Source organism: Diabrotica undecimpunctata, chromosome 10, assembly GCF_040954645.1.
Source record: "Diabrotica undecimpunctata isolate CICGRU chromosome 10, icDiaUnde3, whole genome shotgun sequence".
NCBI classification, from domain to species: Eukaryota; Metazoa; Arthropoda; class Insecta; order Coleoptera; family Chrysomelidae; genus Diabrotica; species Diabrotica undecimpunctata.
This window is the reverse complement of record NC_092812.1, coordinates 465,949-485,320: the sequence shown is the minus strand read 5'-3', so window position 1 is coordinate 485,320 and position 19,372 is coordinate 465,949. Positions and strand designations below refer to the sequence as shown.

At 35.1% G+C, this 19,372-nt stretch overlaps 1 protein-coding gene across 1 annotated transcript; it reads left to right on the top strand.

Annotated features, from left to right (window-relative positions):
- The first annotated feature begins 16,342 nt into the window (after positions 1–16,342).
- LOC140452232 (uncharacterized) lies at positions 16,343–17,587 on the top strand. Its single transcript, XM_072546362.1, has one exon. It carries the CDS (start codon positions 16,343–16,345, stop codon positions 17,585–17,587), a length of 1,245 nt encoding a protein of 414 aa, XP_072402463.1.
- The last annotated feature ends 1,785 nt before the right edge of the window (positions 17,588–19,372 follow it).

Below are 19,372 nucleotides of genomic sequence, written 5' to 3'. Positions count from 1 at the left end.
TCACAATACATAAAAAAAATCGTTGTTTGATTACTGAAAATGGACAGAAAACGTGAAATAATCAAAAATTATTTAGGAGGAAAAAAAATCTAATTTCAATAATTAAAAGGTTTAAAAACATTGAAAACACTAAAATTGGCAGTGGTTGGTCCAAACAGAAGCATTCAACGTAGAAAAAAATTGCTGGTGGATATAATAGCACCTGTAAAACAGGTATTGTAAAGGGATTGCAGTTAAATCTTTTATATACGCGATTGCAAATGAAAACAAAATTCGCGCAAGCGCATTACATTTATTTACCACTGTAATCAAATATATATCCCTATAATCTTTGGTTGCTCTCTGTCACAATACATAAAAAAATCGTTGTTTGATTACTGAAAATGGACAGAAAACGTGAAATAATCAAAAATTATTTAGGAGGAAAAAAAATCTAATTTCAATAATTAAAAGGTTTAAAAACATTGAAAACAGTAAAATTGGCAGTGGTTGGTCCAAATAGAAGAATTCAACATAGGAAAAAATTGCTGGTGAATATAATAGCACCTGTAAAACAGGTATTAAATACTGCCGTGCTTTGCTTAAAAGTGGTATCTGCTGGAAAATCTTGGGCCCACCAAATAGAGTCACCAATCCCTCTCAACTTGCCGAGACCCATTAGTGTAGCCGTGTTCAGAACAACTACGGGGCATGACTACCTGGCCTCCCATCTACATCGCATCGGCGTACGCGAAAATGACAACTGTCCACTATGTGATCAGCCCCAGATGGATACTGCTCACCTTCCAGAGTGCCCAGCCCTGAAAACAGACCCACCCGAGGAGGATGAAGATCGCCTACGAGAAACGGCTCGTCTATACTGGTCAGCGCGCCACCAAATGGCTAACATGCCAAGGATGGGCGTTGGCTAGTAAGTAAGTAAGGTATCTGCCAGAATTATGAAACTGAGAAAAAGGGGTTTAAAGTTGTAAGCACATTCCGACCCCATGTAAATTTAAATTGTTTGATACTATGATGCATTTTATTTGGTAGTAGGTAGATTTAAACTTACTGAATAAAAAAAAGTAGTTATCTTTGGTTTTTATTTAAAAAATGGTAGATACCACTTTTAAGTCAAGAATTATTTATATTGTAAACAGTGGTAACGGACTGCCAGTGAAGATACCACTTTTAAGTTAAGAAAAATTATAATAATTGTTATATTCATAGATAGAAAGCAGGAGGAGAAAAAAATGTAAACGAGTACATATAAGTTGTTTATTCATGTTCATTAAAGAAAAAAAACATGTAGGTACCGTTAGTATACTATTATATAAAATTGAATAACTATTTTGCAAATAACCACAACGGATATTTTTTAATCTTCTACGTTGCTTAGCAAATCAGTGGCCTTGTTGTTAACTTGCAAATGTTCCCAAAATGTAAGCCTATTTGCTGGCATTAAGGAAGATAAGGTTTTAATAATATTGGCCTTTCTTTCTTCAGTGATACCTCTTATTGGTTTATTCTTTTTGGTTAAAAGCCCTCCACTTTTCAAGTTCTCATTTTTCAAAAAATTTAGCTCAAGTTCTTCAACTTCGGTAAAATTTTTCTTGTAAGTCAAAGTTTTTTTTCCTCTTATTGCTCGAATTTGCACAATTCCCTTTAGATAAATGCGCGGTTGTTGTTTCTTTAATTCATAAATTGAAGAATGATCATCCCACTCATAACAATTTTCAGGTGTAATAACTTTTACTTTGCTGAAATTAGCTTTTTGGACAACATCAACAAAATCTTTAAAATCATATATCTTTGGATTTTTTTTCATAGAAGCTTCTACTTGGTGATGAAAATTGTCCGCAGAGATAAACGTATGCCCCGGTTCAAAGTATTTAATAACAATCTCGTTAATAGAGACCTCTGGTGAGTTAACAATGTAAGTTAAGAAAGTAAATAACGTCCAATTTTTATTTTGGGACGAACAGTTGTCTACCCATAACACAACATGTTCATAATCTCTCATTTCTAAAAAGAAATTGTAATACATGGTCACAAAGTCTCCTTTTTGCCTTCCTGCGAGGCCTTCATGCCAAAGTAGGGCAATTGGTATAACTTTTTTCTGTTTTGTGCCAATCGGAACAAAACTCTGATTGAATACTATGATTCTTGGACAAAATATCGCCTTTTTAAACATATCCAATCTGGGGAGCATGATAACTTTTTGAAGATCTCCCGAAAAATACACAGTTTTGTCATTTAAACACTCTTTGTCCAGCTGGTAGGCTGAACGAGCTTCATTTGCCTTGAAGATATGGTTTTGCCACAATAAACAAACTTCGCAGTCTACACAAGGATTTTCTTTTGTATGTTCAGGATTATGTAGCAAAAACGTTTCACAGGCTTCACACTCTTCATGGCCGAGTTTTGTAAATGAAATATTCATTTCTTTACTTACTACCGTCCGATATATTTCGTAAGAACAAAGAAAATTGGGGTGTTTTTCTTTGAAATCTGAATACAAAAGCTGGATAGTTATATCACTCGGTAGGTAGCGTTTATTTGGGGCGTGTTCGCGGCGATAATGAGATACAGCAGGATTAAACTTTTCAACATGAGCTCTTATCACATTTCTATCAATTTTAGGAGTCTTGGTATGCTTACCTTGTTTACTAATACTGTGACAGATAATTTTTTCTGAGTTTCTAGAAAAGCAGTCTTGTAGTATTCGATCATTATTTTTACTGTACCCCAATGTCGATATAAAAAATTGTTTGCAAACTTGTACTTTTTCCCCAGAACTACACTTGAAGAAATATGTAAGTGACTTGTTCCTTCTAGACTCCGGACACCTATGACGTTTAACATCTGAAGATGTTACATAACTAGAAACAAAGTTTCTCTTCTCAGAAAATGTCATTTGCCAATATTGTTTATTTATATTTTTTCTTTCATCATCTGTAAATATAAAAGTACATTTTTTTCGGCATCTTTCGCTGCAAGGAGGTTTTATTAAGTGTTTGGTTTTAATATCTTCAGATTTTTTTGCTTTCCTCACCGATAATGGTTCTTCGTATCGCTTTCGCTTTCTTTTTTCACCTTTCACCTTTCTTCGTATAGTCTGTTACCTCACTTTGTATCCTAGTTGTTGGCTTCTTTTTTAAATCTAGTTGAACTTCACTATCATCATCACTTAACAGTGAATGCAATGAATCGTTGGTGTACTCGGGGTCTTTTACCGAATCGTCTGAACTAAATTCGTCGAATTCCTGTTCATTCTCTGTTCGATGGAAATTTATTTTATAACTAGTAGATGGTTCGTTATTATTAATAACTAGTGGCTGCAGAGCGGTGTAAGTAGGTTTTTCACAAGAACTTATATTCATTTCAAAGTTGTTTTCATGTGAGCCAGAATTATAAATTACTCAGTCAGTTTGTATGTCATGATGGTTGGCTGAGATGTTTGTTTGAAATAATTGATCTCCATCAGCAATACCAATGACAGAAGTTTTATTATTGAGTGTCTGTGGATCATTAAAAACTACTGGCTTTACTTATTCTTGTTTTCTGTCAATTGCAGGAAAATTTATATCATAACATGATATTTCGTTAAGAACTTGCGTCTGTAATGCGTTATAACAAGGCTTTTCAGAAAAATTTGCATTCACCTCAAAGTTGTTTTCATACGAGAGAGAATTAGAATTTATTGAGCCAGCTTGTTCGTCATGGTGACTAGAAGAGATGGTCGTTTGAGCTAATTGATCTCCATCAGCAATACCAATTAAAGGAGTTCCATTATTGATGGTACGCAACCCATTAAAAGATACTGGTTCTAATGATGTATTTTTTAAACATTGTCTGGGTCTTGGGTTTTTAAAAATGTTTTCGGTCACAACCAACTGTTTTTGGCCACTATGAAAAATATTACCTGAATAAGTTGCATCACAAGGTGGGGACGGATCCAAAATAGTCAGTTTTTCTTTGGATTTTGCACAACTAATATTACTTTTTGAGTAATCACTAGCTTTGGTTACCCTTTGAAGAATTTTTTTAGCTCTACTATTGCTACTTCCAAACATTCTTTCTATAAAAAAGAGCCTGGATTAATATATATTGGCACATTTTTTTTTTCTTTAAAAGGGAAGTAAGGCTAATTATCAAAATTCCAATAAAAGTTTTGTGATAATTATTGCAGCTTGAAAAATGATATAAAGAAGGTATTCACAAATTACGTTAAAGCAACATAAAAATTTTTGTACTGCTAATTAATAAATTTGCATATAATATTATTTTTATTGTAAAATAAAACTATTGCATAACATTTGTAGGTACCTTGTTGTATGTACCTAACCTCAAATTTTCTATATAATTCGATACACTAAATGATTCTGTTAAACTTTTTCTGTATAAAACTTGAATAGAATCCAAATTAAAGTATTACTTACCTAAACTGTGCCCACTTCTAGGTAAAAACAAAATTATAACAATCAAATTTACTAGGTAGACCGAAACACAACACACTTTTTGCTTTGATTTAAATCAAATGAAAACAAACATTGTATTTTTAGGCGCGCATTCACAAGCCGGTGAATAACTTGTCTTAAAAGTGGTATGTACAGAATTTTGAGAACATACCACTTACTAGCTAAGGAATAGTAGATACCACGTTTAAGACTATTACTGCGCTGTTTTGTTGTACACACCACAATTTTTTTAATAATATATTTTTATTTTTATAAGCTTTTACAATTTCTTAGTTAAGAAAAATGATGTAGAATGTAAAGGTTTATATGTATAACATCATAACTCCATTTGACACAAAATTGGAGATACCACTTTTAAGCTAAGCACTATAGCTCTATATTGTTGATTGTTGGAATTGCTCCAATATTTTCACTTACTACTCTTCTGAAGTTAGGCCAGTTTGTTTTCTTTATTTGGTGGGGCTGCAGTGGATTTAATTCTACTCCGCCTAGGGTCATGACGATTACATTGTGCGTGGAATCGCCTTCATTTACTGATTGTATTTCGTGTTGTTGCCCTATGTTGTGCAGAATTGCTATGTCGATGTGTGAAGGAAGTTCTCCGTGGAAGCATGTTGGGTCTGTGGGACCCGTTACTATGGTGTTATTTTTGTTTTCGAGATAGGCACAGAGTCGTCTACCGTTTACATTCGTACGTCGGTCGTACCAGTTGGGCGATCTAGCGTTCAGATCGCCGATAATTATCGTCGGTTTGTCGGAATCTAATATTAGATCGAGGTCTTCGTTTAGTACCGGATCCTGTGGTCTAACGTACGCGAAACTATTTTCAGCGTATCGTTAGCCATGATGATTCGGACTATTGTCGCTTCCATGGTGACCAGGCCAAGTGGTGTGGGCACTAGATGGTGGTCTATTTGCCCTCTTACCATAATGGCCGTGCCACCTGAGCGCGAAGTGCGATCTTCGCTATGGATGACATAACCAGGAATTTTTGTCTTAATTCTCTCGACTAGTCTAGTCTCTTGTAAGGCCATGACATCAATAGCGAGTCTGTTGGTAATCTCGTCAAGGATGTTAATTTTCGAACGAATCCCGCCCGAATTCCACGATCCGATCTTTAGCTCGTCCAACTGTACTGGCATTATTCCGGTCTACACTTACTCATCGCATCGAGGGCATGGGTGAATTTTTCAAAAAAACCTGTGAAGTGGTCTGTGATATGCTTCAGTTTGCTGTTCATAATTTCCATAAGTTCGTCGCTTGTTATGTTTGTGCTTGCTACAGGGGCAGTTTTTGGTTGTTCTGCTGCCTTTGTCGCTGCGGCATAACTAATGTTAGGCCGTGTGGTTGGTGCACTTGGTGCATCCTTGTACTTTGGTTGTACCGTCGTATTTGTTTTCTTTTTGGGTGCTTTTGTGCACCCCCTCTAGCTGGCTGTATGAGCTCCGTCGCAGTTCGCACACTTGGCCGGTGTTTCCCTGTCTTTTGGACAGTCTGAAGACCTGTGGTAGTCTCCACATTTTACGCATCGCGAGGCGCAATGGCAGACACTGGAACCATGATAGAAGTCCTGGCAATTATAAGACTGAACCACGTCACGATGTTGTATATATTCATCTTCGATTCTTACTCGAAGATAGCAGAGGTTGTTTATTTTTCTGGTGTTTTCGGCTTCCTCTTCAGGAACCGTGATTTTAAATAGTGGGAGTTGTACTTTTCTCCCATCTCTTATTCCTGAGACAGTTTCAACTTTGATAACGTCGATGCCTTTGTTTTCTAATTCGATTGCGATTGTTCGCAACTCGACATTGGTTTGCAATCCTCTGATTACAAATCTTTTGTTCTTTGGTACGTCGATAGGATAATCTACAAAGTTTATAGCCGGTCGATGTTCCTCTAGGATTTTTACCATCCCTAAATATCCCTCTCTGCCTTTTGTCTGTATTATAACAGACCGCCCTGATTTTGCGAACTTGTCCGAATAAATGAATTTCTCTTTCTCCTGCGGCTTTCCGCAGGATATTCTGGCTTTCATTCACCGACTTTAGAATTATTGTCGGAGGTTTCGGCATTTTTGTTGCTTTTTCAGCGGGTACCACTGGTTCTTTGCTTGTGCTTGGTTTTGTTTCTGTCTCATTTTTTAGGGCTTTTTTCGAATTGGCGTGATCCAATCACGTCATCCATTATTTTTTCTTGTCTTTAGTCTAGCGTTGTTTTTGCGCTACACTCACAGTTTCTGCGGGCGTGGCTTCGTCGATGGTTTTAGCAGTGGTTTCCCTCTTTCTCTGTTTCTTGGCTATTTTTTGCCAGGACTCATCGCATGCCTCGTTGTTTTTTACAACAGTAATCGGTTTTTCAACCTTATCGAGCTGTTTGTTGGATATTTGTTCGGGTTGTTCTACCCTTCTGTCAGTGCTTGCCTCGCGCATGCGTTTAGTGGGGAATGTAGTCTCCTCCTTCTTCTCAGTTAACTGCACTATTTGTGCAATTAACTTTTTATTTTCTTGTCTCAACTCATTGAGTTGATCAAGTAGAGCCTCGATTTGTTTGTTATGACTTTTTTGCATCTCATCCATTTTCTTAATGAGAATTTGTAGTGTTGATTCTTCCTCTTCTCTTTGCTTTTTCTTATCGGTCTCACAATTTTTTCCTGGACTGGAGCATGGCCTTTTTCTCATGTCCTCGCTGCGGCGAGAAGTGTAGACATTGTTCGTGTAGAAAATTTGTCGTTTTGACTGTAAGTCCGCGGTCGTTCTGTCATCAAAGTTTGATACTACTGACTGACGTTCAGAGACATCATTACTATATTCATTGTCAGACAACAAGGAGCCATCGACAAGGGTGTCCATCTCTGAGATGGTTGGGGATGCTGGGATAGAATACGGTGCTGTATCATGAGATACATACTCCGATTCAGGGTTTGGGTTAGGTTGTGGGGAATTCACAACTTGAGCGGAAAGCTCGGTGGTCTCATAAGAAACCGACGACATTTGAGATCTGTCTACTTCGAAGACTGTAGTTTTTTGTTTGTCCACCCGACACGTGTCGAGTGGATTCTGGGTACCTTCCCAGGCCCTAGCGCGGTTGTTCACTCTTGTCTCCAGGAGGGTGCCTCTTGACGTTTCTCGCTCTGTAAGCGCAGGGCCGTTGCTGTCCGACCTAGATTTAAAACTAGGCCTTACAGTGTCAGTCCTGTCGACACCATACAGAGATCCCGATTATTCGTAAATGCTATTTATTATAGCCCTCCGAAAGGGGCCTATAAATACAACCTCTCTGCGGTTCAAGCTAATAATACAATCGCATTCACTCTTCGCTTTGAATTATCTCAAGCGCCCAAGCCACTTGCGGTGTCTTACTCGCCGCTAGGAGCTGACAAGCTCCGTTGACTTAGGTCGGTTGCGACTCTCCAAAAACGCGTCTGCACTGCTCGGCTACTCGAACCGAACTGATATTATAAAGGCACACACACACAGTATCAGAAACAGTATCCAGCTTTTCGATTTTTTTGGGCTTTGGTTTTGGTTTTGTCCCTGTTTCAGTTGACTTATTTTCTTTTGTTATTTCTGCTTGTTCGCAGTTGTTTTTGGAGTGACTTTGTCAGTTTTTTCTACTTTTTTAGTGCTGTTGTTCTTCACTGTTTTTGTTTTTTCGGTTTCGTCTGTTTTTTCGACAGGTTTATCGGCTTTTTTCGCCTTTTTTGATTTTCTGTTTTGTTGTATTTTCCAATCTGAGCTTGGTTGGTTTTCTTCTATGTCCATTATTGTCTCTATATCAGAGTCTTTTCCCTGGTCTTCAGGCTCCTCACTACGGATGGCTGTTTGCTTTTGGCTTGGCTGTTTTTTATCGTGTTTGGAGTTTATGTCGCTATATATTTTTAGTATCTGCGTTGTTAATTCGCTATTTTGCTTGTCTTTAAAGTCAATGGTTTTTTGTAACTGATTTATCTGACCACTTAATCCCCTTATTTGGTCTCCGTAGGATGTGTGGAGATATTGTATTTCTTTTCTTAGTTGTTCTATCTCTTTTGTCAGCGTTTTAATCGACTGTGCCATTGCATTATCTTCCATTTCTTTCGATTTTTTGGTTTTTCCTTCCTCGGAGTAGATATCTCTTATAGCGTGCTGCCTTTTGTTTCTTTGTTTATTTGTAACAAACTCATCTACGGCGTCCTGAGCAGTTCCTAGATTGTCATTATGGTTAATTTTCTCTACAAAATTAAGTGCCTGAGGGGCATTTATAATTGCTTCGTACGTTACGTTTTCTTTTAAGTTATTCAAAGTGTTTACAATCGGAGTTAAAAATATTTCGTTATCCTGAAGGTAATTTATTTTAATGTTATAGTTATTTTCTAATACCTGAGGGGTCTGTTTTTCATTTATACTTGTATTAAAATTGGTTTCTATTGCCTGAGAGGCCTGTAATCCGGAATAAATTACCGTTAGTGGTTCGGTTTTATTGACTTGTTTACGTTTTACGAAAGATTCCGTGACGTCAGGGTATTGTTGTTCGTCAGCATCTGTCTCCGATTCAGATGCGGGCGCTGGGCTGCAGGGGGCGGAGTCAAAAGCAGTCTCGTCTAAGGACACTAACTCTGAATCCGTTGAGGGATCGGGGAAAGCGGGGGAAGGTTTTCGATCTCGTAAGCGGAAGCGCTTGGTGATTGCATGTTGCAATCGACAGAATTTTTAAATTTACTATTTAAAAAACTCTGTTTTTTGTTTTTCCAATCGACCGCTGTCGATTGGATTCTGGGTATCTCTCAGGCCCTTACACGGTTGTTCACTACCCTATTAAGGCAGGGTTCCTCTTGCTGTTCTCTGAACACAGGCACAGGGGCCGTTTCTGCCAACGTTAAATGCAATTATTCAACGTTCACAGTGTCATCCCTGAACGGACACTGTGTTTACTTGTACCGGCTTTTCCTGATGGAGCAATCTGGAAGTTGTTATGGCCTAATAACTTGGCTACTTCTTTGATGAATGCAGAGTAGTAGGGAGGAAATAGCGTAGGAGCAGAGGAGCACGGAGCACCTGCATACAGCTGTCCCTAATTTGCATACACCTGCCCTAATTTGCATACAGCTGTCCCTAATTTGCATACACCTGCCCTAATTTGCATACACCTGTCCCTAATTTGCATACACCTGCCCTAATTTGCATACAGCTGTCCCTAATTTGCATACACCTGTCCCTAATTTGAATGTGCTCCCTAATTTGCATACACCTGTCCCTAATTTGAATGTGCTCCCTAATTATCATACACCTGCCCTAATTTGCATACACCTGTCCTTAATTTGAATGTGCTCCCTAATTTGCATACATCTGTCCATAATTTGCACACAGGTGCTGCTAATTTGCATACAGCTTTGCATGTGCCCGCTAATTTGCGTACACCTCCCACCCTAGATATGTGAACACATGTAAAGGGGTATAAGAAGTCTTGTATTGTGTGTGTTATTTAGTTTTTAACAATGAGTGGTAAAGTGCAGATGTCTAACGTGTTTTTAAGTGAACGTTGATTTTACTTAAACCCATCAAATACCAAATATGTGTCCATCTGTTTAGCCCACGAATTTAACTTTGAACCAAGTGTTATTATCAGTGGATACAAACATGATTGTGTCTTATTCAGTCAAACCGATTGGATCAAATTTTTATCCCATAAAAATGTGATCGATAATTTTATGGCGGGAAATCACCAACAACCAATTAAAGATGGAGATTTTCTGCTAGAATTCATGCAGCTTCCATGCATGTTAGTTGTAAAAATTATCAAAGGTGATTCACAGATCATGTTGGGTGCTAATTCAATAACATCAATATGGAAAATACTACCGCTTCTTAATTACCATTTAGAAACCCTAAAGAAGGAAGAATTTACCAACTCCTTAGAAATATTAAAGCTGGGAGTGGATTCCAACAACCCGATTGAATCCGGGGTTAAGATTATGGAGCCCATTAAGAATATAAATAAGACGACTTATGGTATAGCTTTAGAGTTACTCTATAGATACCCTGGACTATTCAATGGTCAAATTTAACCAAAATGTTCGTATTCACTACGTTGAAGCCAATTGTCCATGCAGAACCAGATACTGGGAATTCATGGTTGCTGACAGAATGAGGTTCCGACGCAGGATAGATGAAACTGCTAAAATTATTAATCCTGTACTAGATATAAGACATAGAAATAAAATACAATCATAAAAAGTTTTTTTATTTGTTTCACTAATATTAGGACAAATTTTGATAAGGAACTTTGTAATATATAGAACAAAAATAAAAAACATTTTTAAAAAATATATTTTAATTTATTACATTGTTTTAATTTATTACATTATTTTTGTTAATCCAAGAATTATGAGAACTATTCATTCCCATCCATTTTACATATACCTTGTTGCCTTTCCTCCTCAACACCTTCTCCACTAAATAAATATCAGGAAACCGGGTTTTTTGTAATTCTTCACTGTAAAAAGCACCTTGAATTTCTTCTTTTCGTGAATCTTCCAACAAATAAGTTACTGGATTGGTTTGCTTAACTTTTCTTATTCTAAAAATCTCATTTGTCCAGTTGGGCAAATAACCCTTAGTAAACAAACTCCTATGTTTTGAAATTCGGACGTAATCACCAACTTTTAATTTATGTTTCCTGGGATCAATGGTTTTAAGGTAATTATAGGCAGTTATATTCCCAGCATTTTTTTCATTGACTTGGCTAGGTGCGAAACCTGTAGTTAAATGTTTAGTATTATTGTATTTTTTTACAATATCAGAAAGATTGGTTACCCATTTATAAGACCCTTGTAAACTAAACTGCTTCCACAACATTGATTTTATGGTTCTTATTACTCTTTCCGCGATACTTGCCTTTAGATTGGAAAATGTACTATAGTGGTTAATATTGTGTGATTTCATAAGAGAGTTAAAATTGGAATTGTAAAATTCAGTTCCCAAATCTGTTTGAAGGTTTTTTGGAAATGTTTTCATTTTATTCAAAATTTTTTCCATTGCTTTTGTTATCTCAATTCCCGTTTTTCGTTTAACAGGTTCTGCCCACACAAATTTGCTAAATGCATTTATAACAACAAGAATATATTGGTATCCCTTATTCACTTTGGCATAAGGAATCATTACGGCTAAATCTGCTTGAACCAAATCATTTAACCCTTTTATGATTACATGTCTTCTTCTATAATTTTTTCTCGCTGGTCTATGTATCTCTTCAATTACTTGACTTTTAGACATTTTTTTCTAAAGGACATTAAATAGTTATATGCACCAATACGTTGGGATGAGTGCCTAATTGAAATGAAATCTTATCACCTTTCTGAAAAGTTTTACCTATTAATTCATGGTATTTATACTGTACAGAATTTAATATTACTGGAGCGTCAAATGCATAATGTTGTATGCTCTCTATTTTTCCATTTACGGAGAAGACATAAGCTGTTCCACCATTTTCAAGTACGTAGTATTCTTTATTCAAATTTAATTTTTTTTCTCCTCTTAGTGTTAAAACGAATTTATTGTAAAATGTAGAAGCGTCGCAAACAAAATATAGTTTACTCGGTCTTGATAAATTTTTACATGATTTTAAAAAATGGTTACCAAATTTACTTACAGGCATTTTGATAATTATATCTACACTTTCGTGTTTATATATCTTTTTCTAAAGGACACTGGAGAATAAAGTCTACAATTATTAAAGGTAAATTAGTTAACTTGAATTGAATTGTATCTCCCTTTTTTATTTGAACACCAACCAATTCATTCAATTTATATGTTTTAGAATTAATTTTAACAAATCCATCGAAATAAAGTACTTTCAAAACGGATTCAATTTTACAACTAAACGGAAATGGAAAAGTGGTCTCCATGTTTTCCAAAATATAATAATTTTTATTAATTTTTAAATTTTCATGTCCTCTTATACGATAAAAACATTTGCTAAAAAAAGTTTTTGGATTAGCTGTAAAATATAAGGGTACCGAAATGTCATCACTACAAGTTTTTGACTCGGATAAAAAGTGAGTTCCGAAACGATTTATTGGCATTATTGTATTATTCCACCTTCTCGAAGTTCTTCAATTATAGATATAATTTCATTCACGTGTCCGTCGTTTCCCGCAGCTTGTGATGCGATTAATAACCTTAATCTATCTATTATTTCATTAAAATTATCAAAGTATTTATACTCTAATGGCTTCCCACTATATTTTCTGAAAAGTGCACCACCCCTTTTTTTATAATGTTTAGCTAAATTTCGGGTAACAGGTCCCTGCGCTAAATTTCCAGGAAGTGAACTTAAACGAACTCTAGATGGTTGTGGTCTCGTTTCCAAAGCTGGTTTAATAATAAAATTTTATTTATCCTTTATTTTTGACGGAATACTTTTTATAGGTAAGTCAGGATTATTGTTTCTATATATCGCATTTGTTCTACGTAAAATATCAACATATTCATTAACATCTGTTTTTTTAAACGATACTGGATTCGTTTTAAATAAAAGCTCGTAGAGCCCTGGAGTTCCCTTGTATCTTATATTATTGATAATAAGATCCGCGCCATCAAAATCAATTAGAGAATTTCCAATAGAAAATTTTTCAGTTTCCAAATCATGGTAAACTCCTAAATCATGGTCAAAATTACCTTTTGTGTCTTCAATGTTAGCTTTAATATATTTCTTTGGTAAAGGTGATGTATAATTCTCATAAAATTGATTCATTATATCTGGATTTGTAATCATTTGATTAAATTCTCTAAGCGTATCCTCAAAATACCGATTAATATCCTCATCCGTGGTATTAGTTTGTCCTTCTGACTCAAAAGTTTCTTCTGGTTGTCTTTCCCTTGGAATAATAGATTCATCACCAAAGTTGGTAGGTGTTTTTGATCCCCCAGGAAGTACACTCGTATTTGGAGAAGAAAATGCTAAGCGATAATTGGATTTTCGCATTTTGTAGTCTTTTGGTGTACTCAACTTGATTGGTTTATCAAACAAATATTGTGGTTCTTGTTTAATAGACGGAACAGTTTCCAGTTTATGTAAAAGTTCATTAAGTGGTTGTGTAATAGGTTTATAATTTTTTTCTAAAGCAGATTGAGACTGAGCTATGTCATGTTTTAAACTACGATACTTCTTCTTCAACGCTTGTCGTGATAAAAGCAGTTTTCGCGTAACTTTAGGATCCATTGCGTACTAGGAATATTAGTTTAAAGCCTTATATACCTATCGAACCCATATCGATATCGACCCATTGATTTGGGAGAGTCTTTGTCAATGACAAGAAATCCATATCTGTCTTTCCAGCAGATTGAGCACAAATCTTTAAATTGTTGGAAAGTCATGTCTATATTAACGTGATCGTCAAAAATATGTTTTAAATTTGTAAAGTCTTGTTGGAAAACTACAAGTAAATTAGAATTATCTCTAATTATTTGTTTTGGAATAGCACTGTATGTTTGACATAAATAAAAGCAATCTATATTTTTATGTCTCCCATAACAAAAATACCTTTGTACAATTTTTTGATCACACGATGGAATATCATCAAAAATAACTATTGAATTTTCTTTAATATCATCAGGAGATGGTACATTATTGGGATCATTATATCCTTCAAAGCCAATTTCTTTTATTGGCTCAACCAAGTTTCGCAAATATACATACTTTGGTTGATACAACGACTTGGAATATAAATATATATTCTCAAATCTTAGACCATTTGGATGCTCAATTAAAGACAATAATACATTCGTCTTGCCACAACCACTTGGTCCAACAACTAAAAACCTTCTGTTGCCACCAAAAAGATAACCCTGTTTTACATGTTGTTCCTCTGTAACCTCATCATGGTTAGAAATAGGAAGAGAGAGTTTCTGCTTTTCAATCTTCATTAATAAAATGTTTTTAAAACTTTGGGGTATATATAGCCCATCTACTATATATATATAAGTGAGACACCATGAAAAAAAAGATTCAAGGGCATATAAAAAGAAAAGGGCGTGGATTATTAAACAAAATTATAAATAAGCTTCCATTAGAACTCCATCTTCTAGGATATTTATATTGTGGACCAGGAACTCGTTTACAACAAAGATTAGAGCGGGGAGATAAGGGAATTAATAAACTAGACGAGGCTTGTAAACACCACGATATTGCATACTCTACAAGTACTGATTTATCAACCAGACACAAGGCGGATCAGATTTTAGAAAACAAAGCTTGGGATATTGTAAAATCTAAAGACACACCGTTTGGACAGAAGGCAGCTGCTTGGTTTGTTACAACAGCTATGAAAGGAAAGCGTAAGTTGGGAATGGGTCTTAGACGCAAAAAAGGTGGTTCTCTTCGTAAAAGAATAAATAAGAAAAAAAGGATCATTAAAACACCAAAGAAAGGTGGATTCCTTCCCCTACTTCTCCCACTGATCGGTGCTTTATCTGCTGTTGGAGGCCTTGGTACTACTATTTACAAGACCATTGGAGATGCGAAAGCTAATCGAATTAGTCTTGAAGAACAAAAACGCCATAATCTAGCCATGGAACAGAAAGGCAAAGGATTATATCTAAGACCTTATAAGGGCTATGGATTATACTTGAAGCCTTATTCAAAAAACTAAATCTTCCTCATCATGCTTTAACAAGTACTGATATAATAAAGCATGGTAAAGCTCTTCCTTTGTTTAGAGGTGTGTATATGAGAAATAATATGCCAAAAAAAATTCATAAAAACGAGTGTGGTGTTATAAATTTAGATTCTAATCGTGGAGTCGGAACCCACTGGGTAGCTTACGCAAAATCTAAGTCTAACGTAATTTACTTTGATTCTTATGGAGACTTACCCCTCCAAAAAGCATAATAAAGTATTTTTTAAGTAATGGCGATGTAAAAATATATTACAATTATGATAAAATCCAAAACGACTCATAAAGGTGTGGTCATTACTCCTTAGATTTTCTATACAACTACTATAAATAGCAAACATTGATTGTTTACGTTTTAAAACAATGTCTTTCAACTTTACGCTTACTGGGAACGCTTCAAATCTGAGTTATAGTTTTAATCCTCCGATTTACCTTGAAGATGAATTCGATTACGAAATTGGGCTAACTAGTTTTTATAGTTTTAATAGTATTCCAAATATCGATGAAAACAATAACATTTTCCTCTGGAATATACGAAATGTTACTTATACCTATAAATTACCAAAGGGGTCTTATGAATTAGATGATATTACAAAACTTATAAAAGAAAACATGAAAAAGAGAGATAGTGATGCGACTATAGAAATTACTCCACAGTTATCATCCTCCAAAGTTATAATTAATAGTAATAGAGAAATTTTATTTCTTCCCGCGAATTCTATTGGGAAATTATTTGGATTTAAATCAGGGCTACTAGCAGCAAACCAGATACATATCTCAGACAATCCAGTGGAGATTTGGGGTGCAAACGCATTATGTATTGACTGTAACATAGCATCAGGATCCTATTTAAACGGAAATCCAGTTCACATTATCCATCAGTTCTTCCCAACCGTACCAACTGGGTATAAAATAGTTGAGGTACCCCAAAATATTTTGTATTATCCAGTGAGTATTAAAACAATCTCTAACCTTACAGTAAAAATTATCAACCAAGCAGGTAAACTTGTTGACTTTGGAGGGGAGGAGGTTACTGTAAATCTACATCTTAGAAAACGTATATAATGGTTTTAGTTTTTTCTCGCGAACCAAAAACATATATAAAGAGATTACCTTCTAAAAAAATAACTCCATCTCTACCAAAATCATATAAAAGTAGATTACCTTTTAAACAAATAACCCCATCTAATCGTCGCTTTCTTCAATCGTTAGGATTTAAAGTCTTCGTATAATGGAAATTCTTCACGTTACTGGTCAACCTTTTAATGATAACACTATTGAAGATTATCAGTTCCACACTTATCAACCCTACATTCCTGGAAAATTGGGATACAATGATGAAATTCGTATTTCAGTACAAGATTTGGATAGTTTGACGTTTCCAGCAAATAGTTTTCTCTATATTGAGGGCAAATTAGCCACACATGATAATAAAACACCAACCAAAATAAAATTTATTAATAATAGTATAGCTTACTTGTTTCGTGAACTACGTTTTGAATTAAATGGGGTAATAATTGACTCAGTACGTGATGTAGGATTAGTATCAAGTATTAAAAACTATCTTAGCCTTAACGAAAATCAAAGCTTGCTATTGGAAAATGCTGGTTGGTTTCCGAAAATGAGTAGAATGGAAAATAATAGTGAAGTCCCTAAAAACAATGTTTTGGTGGATTCAAATGGAAACTTTAATGTGTGTATACCTTTAAGATTATTATCCGGATTTTTTGAAGATTTCAGAAAAATTATTATGAACATGAAACAAGAATTGATACTTATTCGATCAAATGATGATATTGATGCAGTAGTAAGCGAAGATGAGACTGAGCGTCCAAAAATTGACATTACTAAATTATATTGGGAGGTACCACATGTAACTCCTAGTATTCGAGAACAGTTGCGACTAAACAAAATTTCACATACAAACCAAGAACTACCTATTAAATTTCGAAGTTGGCAAATGATTGAATATCCAGCCCTAAATAACTCTACACGTCACACATGGTCAGTGCGGACTAGTACCAAAATAGAAACTCCACGACACATTGTTGTTGCTTTTCAAAATAACAGAAAATCAAAATTAACAAAAGATATGAGTAAATTTGATCATTGCACTTTAAAGAATATTAAAGTGTTTTTAAATTCTGAAAGGTATCCCTATAATGATCTTCAACTAGATTTTAAGACTAATAGGTTTGCCAAACTATATGAAATGTTTGCCAATTTCCAGGAGAGTTATTATCACATGACCTTAAACCAACCCATATTTAATCCAATTGACTTTAAAACAATTGCTCCACTTATACACATTGACTGCTCTCGTCAAAAAGAAGTAATTCAATCCGGATCTGTTGTGCTTCGTATAGAATTTGAGACAGATGAACCAACAACCTCTGATATCTCAGCCTATTGTCTAATACTTCACGAGAAAGAATTCACATATAACCCTCTAACAAAAATTGTGAAACAATTGTAAAATATTTATATTATACAAAACAGGTGAATGCAAATTAGGGAGCACCTGTATGCAAATTAATGAGCACCTGAAAATTAGGAAGTTTATTTTAAATAGGGAGCAGCTGCATGCAAAGAGCAGATACAGGTGTTGTAAAATTGTATCTAATGAAAGACTTCCCGTATGAGGACTGTATAAGGGTCAGGTGCTAATTATGGCAATATATGCGAAACTCTCACATGCGCATGACTGAAAATTCTTTTAAAAATACAAATTATGCACTACACAAACTCAGTCTGTAATCATGTGCTTAATAGTAGATGTCCAAGGTTTTATTACCGAAAAAAATAAGTTTATCGTGAAAGAGTTTGCAAGTTATGATGGTCAAAAAATTAGTCATTTTTTTTTAAACCACCATATCCGATACGATTATTGGGTTCTGAATATTATAATCAAGCTGTTTGGTTGATGAATAACCATCATGGATTGAACTGGAATCATGGATTTACACCAGTACACCAGTTCCATAATATTATCCAACATTTGACAAAAGGCGTTAATGCGGTTTATGTTAAGGGGCGAGAAAAGTCACAGTACATCAAAAAGTATAGTCTATCCCCAGTTTTGGAGTTTGATGAACAACCAGCTCTGCAGAAAATGGAGCCAAGATGTCCATATCATTCAAACAGTGGAAGTGTTTGTGCTTTAAGTAATGTATTTTAACTTTGTGATACTTTTATAATGAAATAAATTTTTTTTTTACATTTTGTTTTATTAATAAAAAACCTTATTAAAAAAATAGTACTTTATTCAATAACTATTACATGTTACAATTTATATTTTGAAGTGCAAGTTTACACAAATGACAACTGGATTGAGCTGGGGCGAATCCTTCTAACTCTGTTCTCCACTCAGGACGATTGAAATGAACGAAACATGGGAGACGAGTTTGAACTTCAAAATCCTGGCAAAATTTTCTGGGTAGTATAGACCATGAACGGAGAAGTTCAATTGGGTCTACAAATTTTCTTACGTAGGCTAGGCTAAAATATTCCAATTCTGTGGTCGTGAACTTGTACAACGGTTTTTTTGGATGCTCTGCCATTATGCGAGACCGGAGGCAACAATCCATCTTTAGTAAATCGGTTAATGTTCTTAAAGACCAAGTCTATCCATTTTTGCTCTTCGTATCTGGAGAGAAAAAATAGTCTTACGTCTGCTTCTGGTTTTGTTGTGTAAACTTTACCACTACGCAAGCCCATCACTCAAACACAGCTTTGAAAACTGTTTAAACATAAGTTGTTTATCTTCGTATTCACTTTTTAACTGGTTAATACGATTATTTATATGATTGATATATCTCTGACTTTTGTAAAATAGAATATCACGTTTTATCCTTTTAATGCGTATACTAAACTGATTAAGCCGTTCACGAAACCTTCTTGAGTCCATACTGTTTAAATTAACGATGGTCCTTCCTTATATCCTTCCTACCCCCATTGACACCGGTTGCAGGTGTGTTGCTCATTACCCCCACTCATAATAATATATTAACACTAGAGTGTACCAAGCAAGGTGTGTAAGACTTTATCAGCTAGCGGGGACTCATTCCTGTTGAAACTTGTTAAGCTAAATCATAAACCAGTTCGTTAGAGTCCCTCACAAAATCTAATTTGTATACTTTTAATTATGTGTTCAAGTATAATAAACGAAGGGAACATACCATATAAATATTGTGATAATCTACTTAGCTATAGGAGTGACGAATCGGAAACATTTTCGAGACTTCCTTTTTATATTGTACGA